General features: G+C 42.3%; 1 protein-coding gene across 1 annotated transcript in view; it reads left to right on the top strand.

Annotated features, from left to right (window-relative positions):
* The window catches only part of DNER (delta/notch like EGF repeat containing), a 274,119-nt gene extending 263,165 nt beyond the window's left edge, over positions 1 to 10,954 (top strand). The window contains exons 12-13 of the mRNA XM_081051089.1: positions 4,764 to 5,010; positions 9,953 to 10,954. Of these exons, the coding sequence (XP_080907215.1) occupies positions 4,764 to 5,010; positions 9,953 to 10,064 (359 nt within the window). The 3' untranslated portion in view covers positions 10,065 to 10,954. The remainder of the gene's footprint in view (positions 1 to 4,763; positions 5,011 to 9,952) is intronic.
* Positions 10,955 to 14,898: the final 3,944 nt, after the last annotated feature.

Here is a 14,898-nt window from a genome sequence, read left to right as displayed (position 1 = left end):
CACACGTAATAAGTGACATCACGCAACATTTGTCTTTCTATATCTGACTTATTTCACCTGGCATAACATCCTCCAGGTTCATCCTGTGGTTGCAAGAGGCACAGGCATCTTTTCAAAGTACAAATCTGAACACGCAGACCCTCTCTCCCGCCACAGTTTCCATCCCACCAGTTTCCATCCCTTCTCGTGCTAAGCTCCTATTAAAATACATCAAAGGCCAAAGATCAAAGGCCATGCTGTTTCCTGTGGGGCCCGGTGGGCTGCTCCGATCCTATGGGGAGGTACCCCTTTCTTACCTGTCCACTCTTCACCTTGCTCCTTCAAGCAGCCACGCTGCCCCTTTCCTGTCCCTTGCTCTGCTCTTCACCTCTTCCCAGGTCTTTGCCTGAGATGGGGATTCCTCTGCTCCCCCTCATCCCTGATTAACACCCACTCACTCTGAGAGCCAAGCTCCCTGTGAACTCCCATCGTGAAAGCTCTCCTGAATCCCCATGAGATGGAGCTTATCCTTGAACTCTCCCATAGCACCCCGAGCTTGTCCCTCACTGGCTTGGCACACTTGTATTTCTACACTGATTTTGTGATCATTTGCTTGATTCTTATATCTCAAAAGACAGGGGACTCTACAAGCCCAATTTTCTCTCTGTTTTCCCTCACTCTTAATCTCAGGTACCCAGCACAATACCTGGCACATAGTAGGTGTTTAATTAATATTTGATCAGTGACTGAATCCCTATAAGGGAGATAAGCTATTTGTTCCATCTCCTTTCCCATTCCTTCCTCTTCTGAAGATTTATAATAAGAGTTGTTAACTTTTCTCAATCTCGCTGACTGCTTTGATTGTCCAGTTAACTTTTTAGCTGTGGAAAACAGGAAGAACTTTGGAATCCCTCACATTTGTTCCAGGCAGCGGATGGTTCAAAAATTACCTACTTACCTAAGTGGCATCTATTCCCCAACTCACTCACTTTCACACTCTTTTTAAATAAATAGGTGGACAAATTAACTAGAAAGCTTCATTCACCTAGGTAAATGAAAAAAACGGATATGGACGGTATATTTTAGAATTAAATTTATGAATCTAATGAGGTGTCTGTTTGATGGGGTGGAGATTGTTGGTGGGTCTGCCTTTATTCTCAGCTCAGCCACTGGCTGCCTTTTATCTTGATCATCTGCTCTGGGTCCCGCCCCTCCACCCAGCTCAAGGTGACAGTTTAGGACCCATTGAAATGTTCAATGCAAAAGCACTTTGGAAAATACAAAACCTCAAATCGATTGAGTTTACACTGAAATCCCAGTGATCCCTCGGACCCGTAAGTGCGACATTTTTCCTGAACAATTTGTGGGGATATGTTGCTGGTTGTGCACCTGCTGGGGCTGATGAGATCATCCCGGCCAGCCCAGCCTGTGCAGGTGCATGGTCCTTCCTGAGCTGCGCTGTAGCCAACATAGTAAATGATTCATGCAGCGGGGCTCCCAAGATGCGGCAGAGCGATGACTTATGATGAGAACGCCTGGACCCGGAGAGGCAGCTGCAGCCACCTGGTGCAGATAAATTTGCTGCTTCTCAGACTAAGTCGTGGATGTATTCAGCTCGAGCCTGTCTACTCACTAACCCGATTAGCATGAAAAGCAGCCACATTCGCTTCTCAGAGAAGTTTTAGATGACAGTAGGTAGAAAAAGCCAAGGATAGGGCTGGGGGAGGTGGGTAGTAGCAGAGGTTTCAGGAGAAATTGTCAGAAAGTTATCCCGAAAGTCAAAACAGCTTGGAATGCAGAGTTTTGGGAAACGGAGCAGATGGCCAGAAATGCAAGCGATTTAGGCAGCTTCTCACTCCTGGGACAACATGCCAATCACATAAACCAGGGCAGTCAGTTTTCCACGGCGGTGGCCTTGCAGTCGTGCACTCCCTGTGTATACACAATAACATGATGTCGAAGCTATTCGCATGAAGTCATCAACCATAAGGTCTCATAAGTCATGTGGCCCCACTGTGGCAATCAGATGTGAGTCCTCCCCCAAGCTGGAGCAGGAACAGCCCCAGCCGGCTGCCTTTGTGCTGATGCTAAATGGCTGTTAGAGCGTACTCTGCGAGTTTTGGACTCCAGCCTACAACTGGATTTTTCAGAGAATGTCGAAATACTTGGAAACCAAGTGAGTCACACTTCGCTTTCAGCCAGAAAAATGAGTTGTCTCTCTCAGTGTGCACCACATATTGCCAAGAGAGATGGCTGCCAGTTTGGGGATGGAGTCCTAGTTCTCGTTTCACAAAACACCTTCTGTCTTCCATCGCGGCCATTTCTTTGCAGTGATTTATGGTCGTCCATCTGCCTGCATGTGCGGTGGCTCAGATGGAGAGGTGAGTGGACGAATGGGCAGTCTTACAGCTCCAGGAGCTTTGTGAGCTCAGGCAGGCCGGCTTAAATGGCAAAGCTAGACGTCACGAGGGAAGCTTTGGTGAAAAACTTGGGAGTCAGAAGATCTGGACGCAAACTCAGAAGTCAGTTTATTCGTCCCATTCTTCTCTAACTCTCAGGAACCATCCAGGCTTGGGGCATGGGTCATTTTTCCATTAGCCTTCTGGGAAAGGGTCTGCATTCTTGGATCCTTGTTTGGGTGTTTACCTGTGCCCTTCTGCAGACTCTAACTTTTCAAGGCCAAGAATAGCTGATTTTCGGACCATGGTCACCAAAGGGGTCACAAATACTCTCACCTAAGACGCAACAGTGGGAAGAGTCCTGAGGATTTCATGGGAAGACAGGCCCATTCCCACCTACCTCTGAATCCCATTTCCAGGCACCCAGAGTTCTAACATGGAAGTAATGGCCTGGAGGTGGTGCTGGTGGTATGAGCAGAGAAGGTATTCTCTTTTCCGTATGAGGATGGTCTTCCCTAACCCTCTTTAATTGTCACAGCTTCCTTTCAAATCCTGGTTGTGTTTCAAAGTGTTCCATTTGTGTGTAGGTCTGTAAACAGGACCTGTGTGACACTCTTGACTTGTGCCAGACACAGAGATTACATCCTGTCCTTCCATTTTTTCCCCCTGTGTATACAGGTTGGTGCTTTTTGGAAAGGCACAAGGCAATGCCCGATAATCCTCACTCAGGGCATGTGCCCCAGAGGACACCAGCCTCCTTCTCTTTATTCTTTCCAATTCCACCACCCCATGTGCTCCTCTTTAGGGACCACATACCATGTGCCCTGTAGTGGACTTTCTTACCTTTTTAAACACGATTTCTAACTTATGCTCACAGCAAGCCCATGGGGTATATGTGCTCTTTCTGTCTTATAAACGAAAGGAGGTTAAGTAAATATTGCAACCTGGATTAAAAGCAAGGTTGGTGTGATCCTAAGGCCCACATTCTTCCTCTAGTTATATTGGAAGATAATCCCATAGTATTTCGTCAAATATTCGGTTGGTGCAAAAGTAATTATGGTTTAAAAGATTAAAAATAATTGCAAAAACTGCAATTACTTTTGCACAACCTAATAATATATTGCTTATTTTAAAAATTATTATAAAAGGAATATATTCTTAAAAAAAATAAGCTAGAAAAGCCTGAGAAGTATAAAGAAGGAACTGAAAACCCCTTGTAATCCTGCCTTCCAGAGATCACTGTTGTTAGCACATTGCTGTGAGAGGCAGAATCTAAGAACTCAAACTGAGACTTGCATTTAACAAACTCAGCCAGGAAATGACATCGTTTTTCTCAGCCTCATCTATAAAGTGAGGAGAGAGAATGCTGTATCTTCTGGTGGTTATAGTGATGAGATGAGATGTTTTCAAAGAGCTTAGTCCATAGTAAGCAGACAACAAATGTTCATCATTATTATCACTCCATCCTTCTGAGCTTTTCAGTGTGCAGACAGGCGTGTTAAGCTCACATGGCGATTGTACTATACAACCAGGTCCTGTTTGGTAATCTTTTTATTGTGATTTTTTATTCTTTTGCTGTTTGATGAATATCTCTTCATCTAACTAAGAGTTGAAAATTTAGGTTGTTTCCTACCTTTTCCATTTTCTAAATTGTGTTGTCTATTGGTGGACTGAAGAGAGAGTATGGGAGTGGGGGCTCTAGCTATACTTGTAACATTTTATTTCTTAAAAAAAAAAAACCTGAAAAAAACCCCCAGTAAAGCAAAAATGGTAAAATATGAACATATATTAACTTTGGTGAGTATATAGTGTCTGTGCTTATTTTCTGCACCTTTTCCTAAATGTGCAATAGTTGATGATTTAACATTTAAAATTTGTGATGCTGGTGAACATCTGTGTACACAGGACTTTATGCAGTTATAGAATTATTTTCTCAACATAAATTCTAAAAAACTGGTATTTCTGGGTTAAAGAGTACACCATTTAGTCCACACAAGGTTTGTGTGTAAGTTTATACAGTCCCCATTTCTGTACCCTTGTCAACTATGGTTATCAAAAATTTTACATAATAGCTGGGAACTGATAGAGGAATTGCATTAAAAAATAATTCAGATGCTAATTAAGTTTTCTGTATGTGTTTCTTTGGTGAATTCCTTTTCTATCCTTTGCTCATTTTTCTATGGCATGTTCCTGCCTTTCCATAATGATTTGTAAGAGGTCCTTATAACTAAGGATGTTAGCCCAGATCTGCAGTATCCATAGAGAATCGTTCTTCCCGGTGTGGGCAGCCCTTAGATGTTAAGTCACCCAGGCAAGGACAGGAAAGACCTTCCCATGCTGAAAGCCGCAGCACATTTCCAGCCCCCTGCTTCTTTCTGCCTGCAGACCTCCAGTGGAAGTCTGGGCACATGGCGGAGAGTCTGAGCAACATGCCACGGCACTCCCTGTACATCATCATCGGCGCCCTGTGTGTCGCCTTCATCCTGATGCTGATCATCCTGATCGTGGGGATTTGCCGCATCAGCCGCATCGAGTACCAGGGCTCGTCTAGGCCGGCCTATGAGGAGTTCTACAACTGTCGCAGCATCGACAGCGAGTTCAGCAATGCCCTTGCCTCCATCCGGCACGCCAGGTGAGGCGGGTAGGCCTGGTGGGACAGGTGGGGTGGGTGGGCTGCTGCAGGGGCAGGAGGAGAAGGAAGGGAGAGGCTGCTTTCACGTGTGCACTCTTGGTGCCAGCGTTATGTTGTAAACAGGACTTGACACATGCCAAGAGGATTTCACAGAATAAAACATAGGTTCAAGGTACTGATGAATCTATTGAATATTGTTGAGGGGGCGGTAGATAATTTGGCTGCGTTATAAGCAAATCCCTTTTTAATTGGCTGCGAGCTTTCCGTTGTCATTGGAGACATTCATTTATTTAGTTTGTGTTTATCTGTGCCATAAATGTCTGATTCTTAATCACCACGTATGAAACATTTTTTAATGGTTTCGTTTTGGAATGTCTTTAGCTCTGATGCTCTTCAGACAGTTGGCATGGATATGCATTATTCCATTTGATGTAAGGGCTTCCTTAAAAAAATGACAACCAGCTATCATTCTGATGTTGGAGTTCATATTACATAAAAGAGAGTCCTTTTTTGGAGGAAAGACTCCTGGAGGGACAAGTTGTTGGTGAGGTATCACCACAAAGAAAGAACCTGTGTTTGAGGGTCTGAGGTTCCTCATTGAGCCCAGCTGCTCCACTGTCTGACTCTGGATTGTATGCAGCTCATTTAACCTTCCGCAAATACAATCCCCTCACCTATAAAAAGGGAAAACTCTACCTCCTTAGACAGTTACGACAATCACATTAAATTATAAGTATTCAAGGTTGTATAAACAGATAACACTATGTTTGCTTCTCTAAATCTATCATAACGTTAAAAAAGTTAGCTAACCTAACATTTTGTTGACTTTTGCAAAGAATATTTACTACAGAACTCATGGTGGTATTGTATGTTAAAGGACGCCATCTTTTCTTTTTAAATTGGAGAATAAGCTGAAACACGCAATTCAGAAAGTCGGTGTGCTGTGGCAAAAAGTTAGTGTCTTAAGATCGGGGCTCAAGGGAACTATTGGCTGCATCGTCTTTGTTGGGACATTATATTTTGATATTGATTAAGATACACACAGATCTAAATTCTGTCTGGATGGCGTAGAAGCTCTGAGGTTCAGAAATCTTGCTTTCTTCAAAAGGAAATCCCCAAACCCAGGAATCAGCTCGTACAGTGATCTTGCCATTCCACTGGAAGCAAAAGCCAGACTCTGGCCAGTGGAGGAGAGAAATTGGAAGACAGAGCATCTGCTCCCATGCCTTGGTAGGGCAAGGACAACTTTTCTGTGGGAGCTGCACCAGTCTTACTTCTACAACTGTGAGGGAGAAAAGAGGGTTCAGCCCTCTTCAAGTCGGGTCCTAAGTATCTGCTCATCATTGGATCCTTCTTCTAAGAGACAACTTGGCAACACAGGGTTCCAGGAAGCCCTGAGACCATTCTGCAAATCTTATCTTAATCGTTTACTTGACTCTTTCCTCAACTAGTTGGTAAAGGGTAGTGGCTTTTATTACTATATCTCCAGTGGGTCCTGGCACATAGCAGACCTTACTAAACTTTGAGTTCTTACTAAAATTTGGTCTGAAATGAATGGATGATCTTGGTTAGTGGTTGGCAGAGGATGTTTTTATCTGCCTGAGAGGTGGATTCATCCCAGGGCACCAACTTAGGAAATGGAACCAGCCTGCAGGAATATTTTCAGGATCCTGAGATGACTGGATGTGAGATAGAGGACATGAAAAGGAGAGGAGAATAAAGTTCCTTTGTTGCTCAGGAGTCTTCGTGAAAAGATATAATTGACCAGGAAGAGGCGGAATTCATGGCTTTATACTAGGATGTACTGGGGGCCTGACAAATCAGAGTCTGTCCACGCCCAGAGGGATGGCTGGCTAAATAAGATCCTTGGGTATTCAAGAGGAGGAATATTTTATTTCAGCCTCAGAATAGTTGAAGGTGGATTTTTCTGGGCTTCCCACATATATAGCCTACTAGGAAGACAGTTTAAATACTCTTGGAAGGAAAGGGTAAACTTGAAAGCATGTATAAACTGGGTTCTTATTTGGTGCTGATTTTTGTCAAAAAATACCTACAGCAGAATTCCTAACCGACAAGCTCCTACATGCACCAGTGACTGAAGGTAAAACCCAAATATCTGGGAACGTTCCCATCTAAAGGCTTATTCAGTTATAACCTGTGGTTTCTATAGCATGGCTCTTTAGAGGGCCTGCCTGCCTGGGTCTTCAGCTGGCTGGACCTTTTTGCTCCCTTTTCTTGGGAACCCTAGGAAAGCATTGACAAAAATGTAGTCCTGTTGATGTTACACTCTTGCTAGTTTTACGCAGCGGCCTATAGCTAATGTTCATTTCATGGCCTGTCTTTCAGCCGCTAGCTTGGAGGTGACATTGAATCACAGTGACTGCAGCTCAGTATCCATGCAGGACAAACACTGAGTGGACAAAAAATGTCCAGGACAAAAAATGTCATCTGTGTCATTCATGAGTGACTGAGGAAGTGTCTGGTGATGCTGATGTCAGCAATCAGGTGGTGGGCGGTTGAGGAGCCCCTCTTTGTCCTAAGAGTCATCTGTTCTGTAGGTACTTTGCTTATTATACCCAGGCTGGAGAGAATTTGTCACTCACTGGCATGAGTGAAGCCACAGTTCTCCAGGTTCTGGAGCTAAGGTCACCTGATTGCTCACTGCTCCACCAGCTGTAAGTGCCTGATCACAGAAAACAAAAACACAAACAAGAAAAGGACTGCTGTGAATGGACACGGTCACTTTTTTTCATATAGCATCTCCTGATTGGGGCCTTTTTCAAGGTCAGATCCACCTGACATTCTCTGCGGTATTGTTTTAGCTGTTGACTTTCAGCGGAATCGGAACTAGAGGAATGCACACCCTTTCACCTGCCTTGTAACTGGTCGCAGTGTCTTCCGTTTTTCTAGTGAAATCAGGTATACGAGACTTATCACCAAATAGGTTGTTTGAGAGGCCAGTGACATCAATACTACTGCTGCCATGACTCGGTCAGTGCTTCTGTGATGGGTGACATGGCCAGACGCTACACTAAATCCTTTACAGGGAGGCGCTCTGGGTGATTCTCACTGTCTTCATCAAGGGCCTCAAAATATTCTACTTTGTGGGCCCGACAGTCTCTGTGACCACTCGTCTCTGCCTTTGTAGTGGGAAAGCAGCAGAGGCATTACGAACGGATGCCACTGTGTTCCAATAAAACTTTATTTGAGAAACAGGCAGCAGGCTGTAATTGGCTTGCAGGCTGTATGTAGTGTGCTTGTCTTTGGTCCGCATTGTATCTTCCTCTAACTTCAAATTTTTTATACCATTAAAATTAATGAAATTAATTCTGTGTGTGGTATATTGTTACCAATGTATCTCTTTACTTTATGAGAAATAGATTGTCAAAATATTTGCACCTTTAAAGCACCCTCTGCAATTTTCAGACTTGGGAGAAAGTGTTAAGATCCAGTTGGCTTTTGCCTGTTGCCCCTTTTCCTGGTCTCAGGTTATGTAGGCCTCACTCAATTTAGCTAAACAGACTGCAGGCTGGAGCCACAGCACATTTTATGCACGCACCATCCCGGACCTTCGGGAGGCTTCACATTTTAGACACGATTTCACTAAGGGCCTTTAAATGCTGCAGTCATAGCTGTGGGTTTCTTGGTGGCAGAATGCTTTAACTCCTGATCTCTGCATTTTGCCTGGTGCCCATCTGGCATGATTTGTGCCATTGTGCCCCGGAAGGCCAGTAAGTCTTGAGTGAATTTTAGGAATACAAGATTGAAGACTGTGTAACAATGAAAGATCATAGGAAGAATGCAATGTTTCTCATTTCTCGAACTCCATTCTCTTTCTCATCTCTCTGTGTGAGAAGACAGACTCTCCAAGACATCAAAGGCAGAAAAAGGAACGGAGGGGCAATGGGTTGTAAGCTGTGGCGAATAAGCCCCTAATGTCCTAGGGTGCCCATCCTGCCAACCTTTTTAAAATTTGAGCTTCTTTAACAATTTCTTTTTTAATGGGCCCCTTTGGACTTGAAAGAGTTAAGTTTTGTCTGTAAAACGCAGGAGGGGTGGTGGGTTGGTGTGGCAGATTTGTTTAAATCCTGTTGCCCTGCAGAAGCTTTTAGGGGAGGTGAGATCTTGAATGGGAAAAGACCACCCAGAAGTTGAATTGACTTTATTTTAATAGTCGCCATTTCAGCACTGGTTTGGTAGGAGGTCCTGAAACTGGATTTTGATACCCCTGGCTTCTGCTCCTCTGTCCTGATGTCAAGGAGATTTTGAAATCTGCAAATCTGTTGGGACAATGGCTTTGTGCTTAGAGAAGAAACAATGGCTCGTGTGTATGTGGGGGTTGGGGAATAATACGTGGGATCGGATGGTGGGAACTGGCACATTTTTGTGGACAAACACCTCCTTATTTGAAGTCATTTCCTTCCTCGGCCCTTCTCCTTGTCTTGGGACCTCAGATGACTGCTGAGCCTTCAGAGCCCTCCTGTAAGTCCCACGGGAGAGGCTGTCTGTCCACGGTCCAGAGAGGACCACCCTGCCATTGTGCATTCCAGGCTCTGGAGTGGATGCAAAAGAAACTGTCCTCTCCACATCCTTACAGGTCTCAGAAGAACTAGACAAATCAATATACATTCTTTTAAAACCTGTTGTGGAGCTGTCGTGCCTGACTGCTTTGCCAAGATTTAACTAACCTATAAGTTTCAACATTAATTTGGACTCGATGTTTTGTGAAATCCATTTCTTGCCTCCTGCACCAAAGACTAATATTTATACTCATTCAGTGTTACTATGAGGAAGTCTTAAATTTCTGTACTTGCTAGAGAATATATTTCTTGGAGTATTTTTGTAGTTCCATTTGATTCTTGAACATAACTTCTTCTCACCATTTGTAGGACTTGAGATCCAATATACATCTAACTAGAGTTCTCTCTCCCTGTGATTTTAGATTTGGAAAGAAATCCCGGCCTGCGATGTACGATGTGACTCCCATCGCCTATGAAGATTACAGCCCCGATGACAAACCCTTGGTCACACTGATTAAAACGAAAGATTTGTAATCATTTTTTGGATTATTTTTCAAAAAAGATGGGCTACTACACTCCTTTAAATATTTTTAAGAAAACAAAAAGCTTAAGAAATTTAAAATGTTAGCTGCTCAAGAGTTTTCGGTAGAATATTTAAGAACTAATTTTCTGCAGCTTTTAGTTTGAAAAACAATATTTTAAAAACGGAATTTGAGAAATCCATAGACTACGTTTTAATGTACGTTCCGCTCTCTTAAACTATTCTTCCAATAGCGTGTTGGCCTTTCACGGTAGACGCTATCACGACACCCAGATTGATCTCTGTGGTTGTCACAGAATAAGTCTAATCAAGGAGAAGTTTCTGTGTAATGTGCGAGTACCAGCTTTCTGAGTAGAGTTAGGAAACCCATGTAGAGTATGACGCATAGTACAGTATACCCGTGACTTAAAAAGAAGTCTGAAATGTTTGTTTTGTGAAAAAGAAACTAGTTCAACTTATTATTCCTAACCCGAATGAAATTAGTCTTTGCCTTATTCTGTGCATGGGTAAATAACGTATTTCTGCACTGTTTTGTTGAACCTTGCCTAAACCTTCTTTTGACTTTGTTTTTGTCACTTTCGTAACAGTCGTCAAGCTAGGCCTTGAAAGAGCCGTGTGAGGCAAATTATGATTGAATTGAAACTGTATTTTCTTTAAAAAGTCAAGGTTTTTTTTATTGTGAGTAAATGAAATTTACGTTGGAGTTGTTAGTCGCTAAGAGGTAGTAAAATCTAAGAGAGTCTTGGTCCCTTCAGTAGTGAGTATTTCTTATAGTGCATCTTTATTTATATCCAGGACAGTTTTGTGGCTGTATTTGATTGATATGTGCTTCTTCCGGTTCTTGCTAATTTCAAATATTGAATAAATGCTACCAAGGCAAGGATGTGCTTGTCTCTCGTTCTTTTAAAATTATGTAAAACATTTTGGATTTGATATTGATTGTCGAATAAACCCGCCTGCTATGTTTTACACTTTAAATATCCCAAGGAGTATAGTTCTATGCCTGCTGGAGCCTTTCCTTGTGCCTTCTGGAACCTTTCTGACCTCCTAATTGGCAGGGAATCATCCCTACCTTCTTGTAAATGTGAAAGATGGAAAAAAAAACAACAAGAATTCTCACCTTAACTTTTGCAGTGGGCTTTGACCGTGAAATACAGCATGAGCAAATATTGAGGTACATTGAAATCCGGAAATACTCCCAGGCCTGATGTGCAAGGGCATCTTTGGCCTCCAGAAACATCTCACACGCTGCTCTCCCAGGGAGCTAAACTGAAATTGCCTTAGCAAACAGCGATCTCGTCTGCAGGAACTTGAAAAGCAGCCCTGCATTCAATTCCATTTGGCACCTACATGCTATGCTGACGTCCTAGAGTCATTTCTAAAAAATTCATTTTATCTTCACACGGCAGCATTTGGTATAGCCAAAAGTAGCCCTGAAATCAGGTGTGAGGGAGGGTTTCAGGCAAAATGAAGTATTTAAGAAGCTTTTCCTGCCCTCTCTTTCCTCAGAACATCTGTCTGTGATCCTACAAGTGATATCACAATACACCCACACTTTGATTATTAAATGATACAGTGCAATATGTTCATAGTTTTTAGTTCAGGCGTTTGGAAGTCAAGTAAGAACAAAATCGGAACACAGTTGGTTGAGCACCCTTGGGAACACTCACAGACCTTGCTTACTTCCACCTTCCCAGCAGAGACTGTTGATTGTATGGCTCAACCCACAGGAAACAGTGGTGGAAATGGAACTCTGCTTTCCCATGGACTGCTCTCAAAGCCCATGCTGCTGCTTCTCCTTTTCTTATTGATATTCATTTGGAGAAAGCTGCTTAGATTGCATGCTCTCAAATAATTTTCCATCTCCCAAGTTCTTATGTAATGCTCCTGAAAAGACTTGTTTGGAAAACCAAACAGTCTTTTATCAATCTTAGTTTGTTTTTTCAAAGCAAATGAACAGTCTACTAATTCAGGTTATGGCAGACTCGTCTGCCTTCTGACAGACTGAGAGCTGACATGAAAGACATTTAAAGATGTTCTTTTATTCATTTGGACATTTAATAATAATACATCTCATGGAGCATTTGTTCTGTGTCAGGCAGAGGGTGAGCTAGAGGAACCACATAAAAGGAACCTGGCTCCTGAGTTCATGGCTTTTTTTGAACCCAACCTTTGTCTAATAATCAAATAAATAAATAAATACAGAGTTACACCTAGATGGGCACAGTGAAAGAAAGGTGAACACTGCCATCTGGCAGCTCATTGGTAGCAGAGTGGACCAGAATCCTGCTTGAATCATTCACTTGCTATCAACTTTGGGCAAGTAACTCTCTGGTCCTATACTTCATAATTTGGGAAATGAGGATAATGATACGATAGTACCTCCCTTGGAGGGCCATCGTGGGAGTTAAACGGCAGCCTGTATGTAAATCACTTAGCCCACCTCCAGCACACATTAAGCATTCAGCACATGTTAGCTATTATTGTTGCGGCTTTTGTTCTTATTTTAGATACAGACTGTATCACAAAGTAGGCTAATAAACTTGCTTTGATGGTTAATGTCTGTGATTCGCAGTTGGTGTGCTGTGGATGGTAGACCAGTTACTAGTCCTTCTAAAGCCTGGAGCACTTTCTCTGAGTATGTCAAACACTCTGCCATCTTGTTAAGTTGTTACTTTGCCCTATCTGTGAGAAAAGCTTTTGATAAGCAAAGGTAAACTACTTGGTTTATCTTGAAAACTCAGATTTGGTCCATAGTACCACGTGGCAGTAAGTGGCTGAAATTGAATTGAAGCCGCCCCTTTTAGGCAGATGACCACAATCTCCACCACTCCCTGTTGTCCCACTGACACTACAAATAAATGGCATTCTTCTGTTTTTAGTTAGATATAATTGGCATACAACACTGTATGAGTTTTAGATGTATAGCACAATGGCTTGACTTACATATTTTATGAAAGGATTACCACAATAAGTTTAGTTAACATCCATCATGTCATGTAGATACAATAAAAAGAAATGAGAAAAGAAAAAAAAATTTATCCTGGTAATGAGAGTTCTTAGGATTTACTGTCTTAACTCTCCTATATATCATAGAGCAGTTGTCATGTTATACATTATAGCCCTAGTAATTATTTATCTTATAATTGGAAGTTTATACATTTTGACCACCTTCCTCCAATTTCTCCTTCCCTTCTCCCCTACCTCTGGTAATCACTAATATGATCTCTTTTTCTATGATTTTTTTTTTTTTAGATTCCACATATAAGTGAGATCATACAGTATTTGTCTTTCTCTGTCTCATTAATTTCACTTAGCTTAATGCCCTCAAGGTCTATCCATGTTGTCATAAATAGCAGGATTTCCTCATTTTTTTCTGGCTGAGTAATATTCCATTGTGTGTGTGTGTGTGTGTGTGTGTGTGACAGCTTCTTTATCCATTTTTCCATCAGTGTACACCTAGGTTGTTTCCATGTCTTGGCTGCTGTAAATGATTGTGCTATGAACACGGGGGTGCAGCTATCTTTTTGAGTTAGTGTTTTCATTTCCTTTGGATATATTTCCAGAAGTGGGATTGCTGGTTCATATGGTAGTCTATTTTTAGTGTTTTGAGGCTCTTCCATACCGTTTTCCATAGCAGCTGTACCAATTTAAATTCCTACCAATGCTATACAAGAGTTCCCTTTTCTCCACATCGTTGCTAGCATTTATCTCTTGTCTTGTTGATGACAACATTCTAACAGGTGTTAGAATGAGGTGATAGCTCATTGTGTTTTTGGTTTGCCTTTCCCTAATGACTGGTGATGTTGAGCATCTTTTCATGTACATGTTGGCCATTTGAATATCTTCTTTGAAAAAGTGTCTGTTCAGGTCTTTTGCCCATTTAAAAAATGAATGTTAGTTACAGCTTGTAATTTTATTTGCCCGGCTATTCTTGTTTTGTTTTTGCTGCATTTTCTTTTTGTGGATAAACATTTTTCTGTAGCTGTGCTATCAAAATGGGTAAATGAGCATTACATTGAATGGGCTGTGTGTTTCAAGGAAAATGAGAGAGCAGAATTCTCCGTGTAAGTGAAAATTATCTGCATGTGTTTAATATGCAAAAACACTTGCCTACTTGACTTAGTTACATTTCCCTTTCTGACTTCTGATAATATTTGAGTTTAGGATCCCAGTAGATTTTTTTTAAAAGTTATTATTATATTTAAAGTATATTATTGCCCAATGAAATATTACGAAAACATTCTTTGATTGAACCTGCTTGAGGGGTCTTGAGTCCCAGCCCCTCTGTCCCCATCTGCCTACCATGACCCACCCCAGTGGTCTCCAGGGATGGGAAAAGCCATAAGAGTCCCACAGAGGACAGTTTGAAAAACACTGGACTAGCCAATCTATCCCCAAGAGTCTTCGCCTTTCCAGCTATTCATCCATCCATCCATCCATCCATCCATCCATCCATCCATCCATCCATCCATCCAGCTATGCAACAGATATTAATGGAGCACTCAGCATGTGTGAGACCAGTGCTGGGTGATGATGAAATCAGGTATAATTATTAGCTGCGAGCCGCACAGACAGTACTTACCCCATGAATGTTAGAGGCTGGAAGGAAGACAGATATTAGAAGCATGCCATTGCATCAGCTACTGATAACAGGACTCATGGGAGCTCCGAGGTAGCAGGGAGAACCTGGTAGAATTCTGTAGCAGTCAGGGAAGGCTCCTTGATACGTAACATCTAAATCAGGACCCACAGGATGGGTAGGAATTACCCAGATGAAGGGAGGGATAGGTGTGTGAGGTCTCAAAGATTGAGAGTGGGCATTTC

The sequence above is a fragment of the Rhinolophus hipposideros genome, assembly GCF_964194185.1.
Source record: "Rhinolophus hipposideros genome assembly, chromosome: 6".
Lineage (NCBI taxonomy): Eukaryota > Metazoa > Chordata > Mammalia > Chiroptera > Rhinolophidae > Rhinolophus > Rhinolophus hipposideros.
Note: the sequence above shows the minus strand (reverse complement) of the source record. Positions and strands in the feature narration are given on the sequence as shown.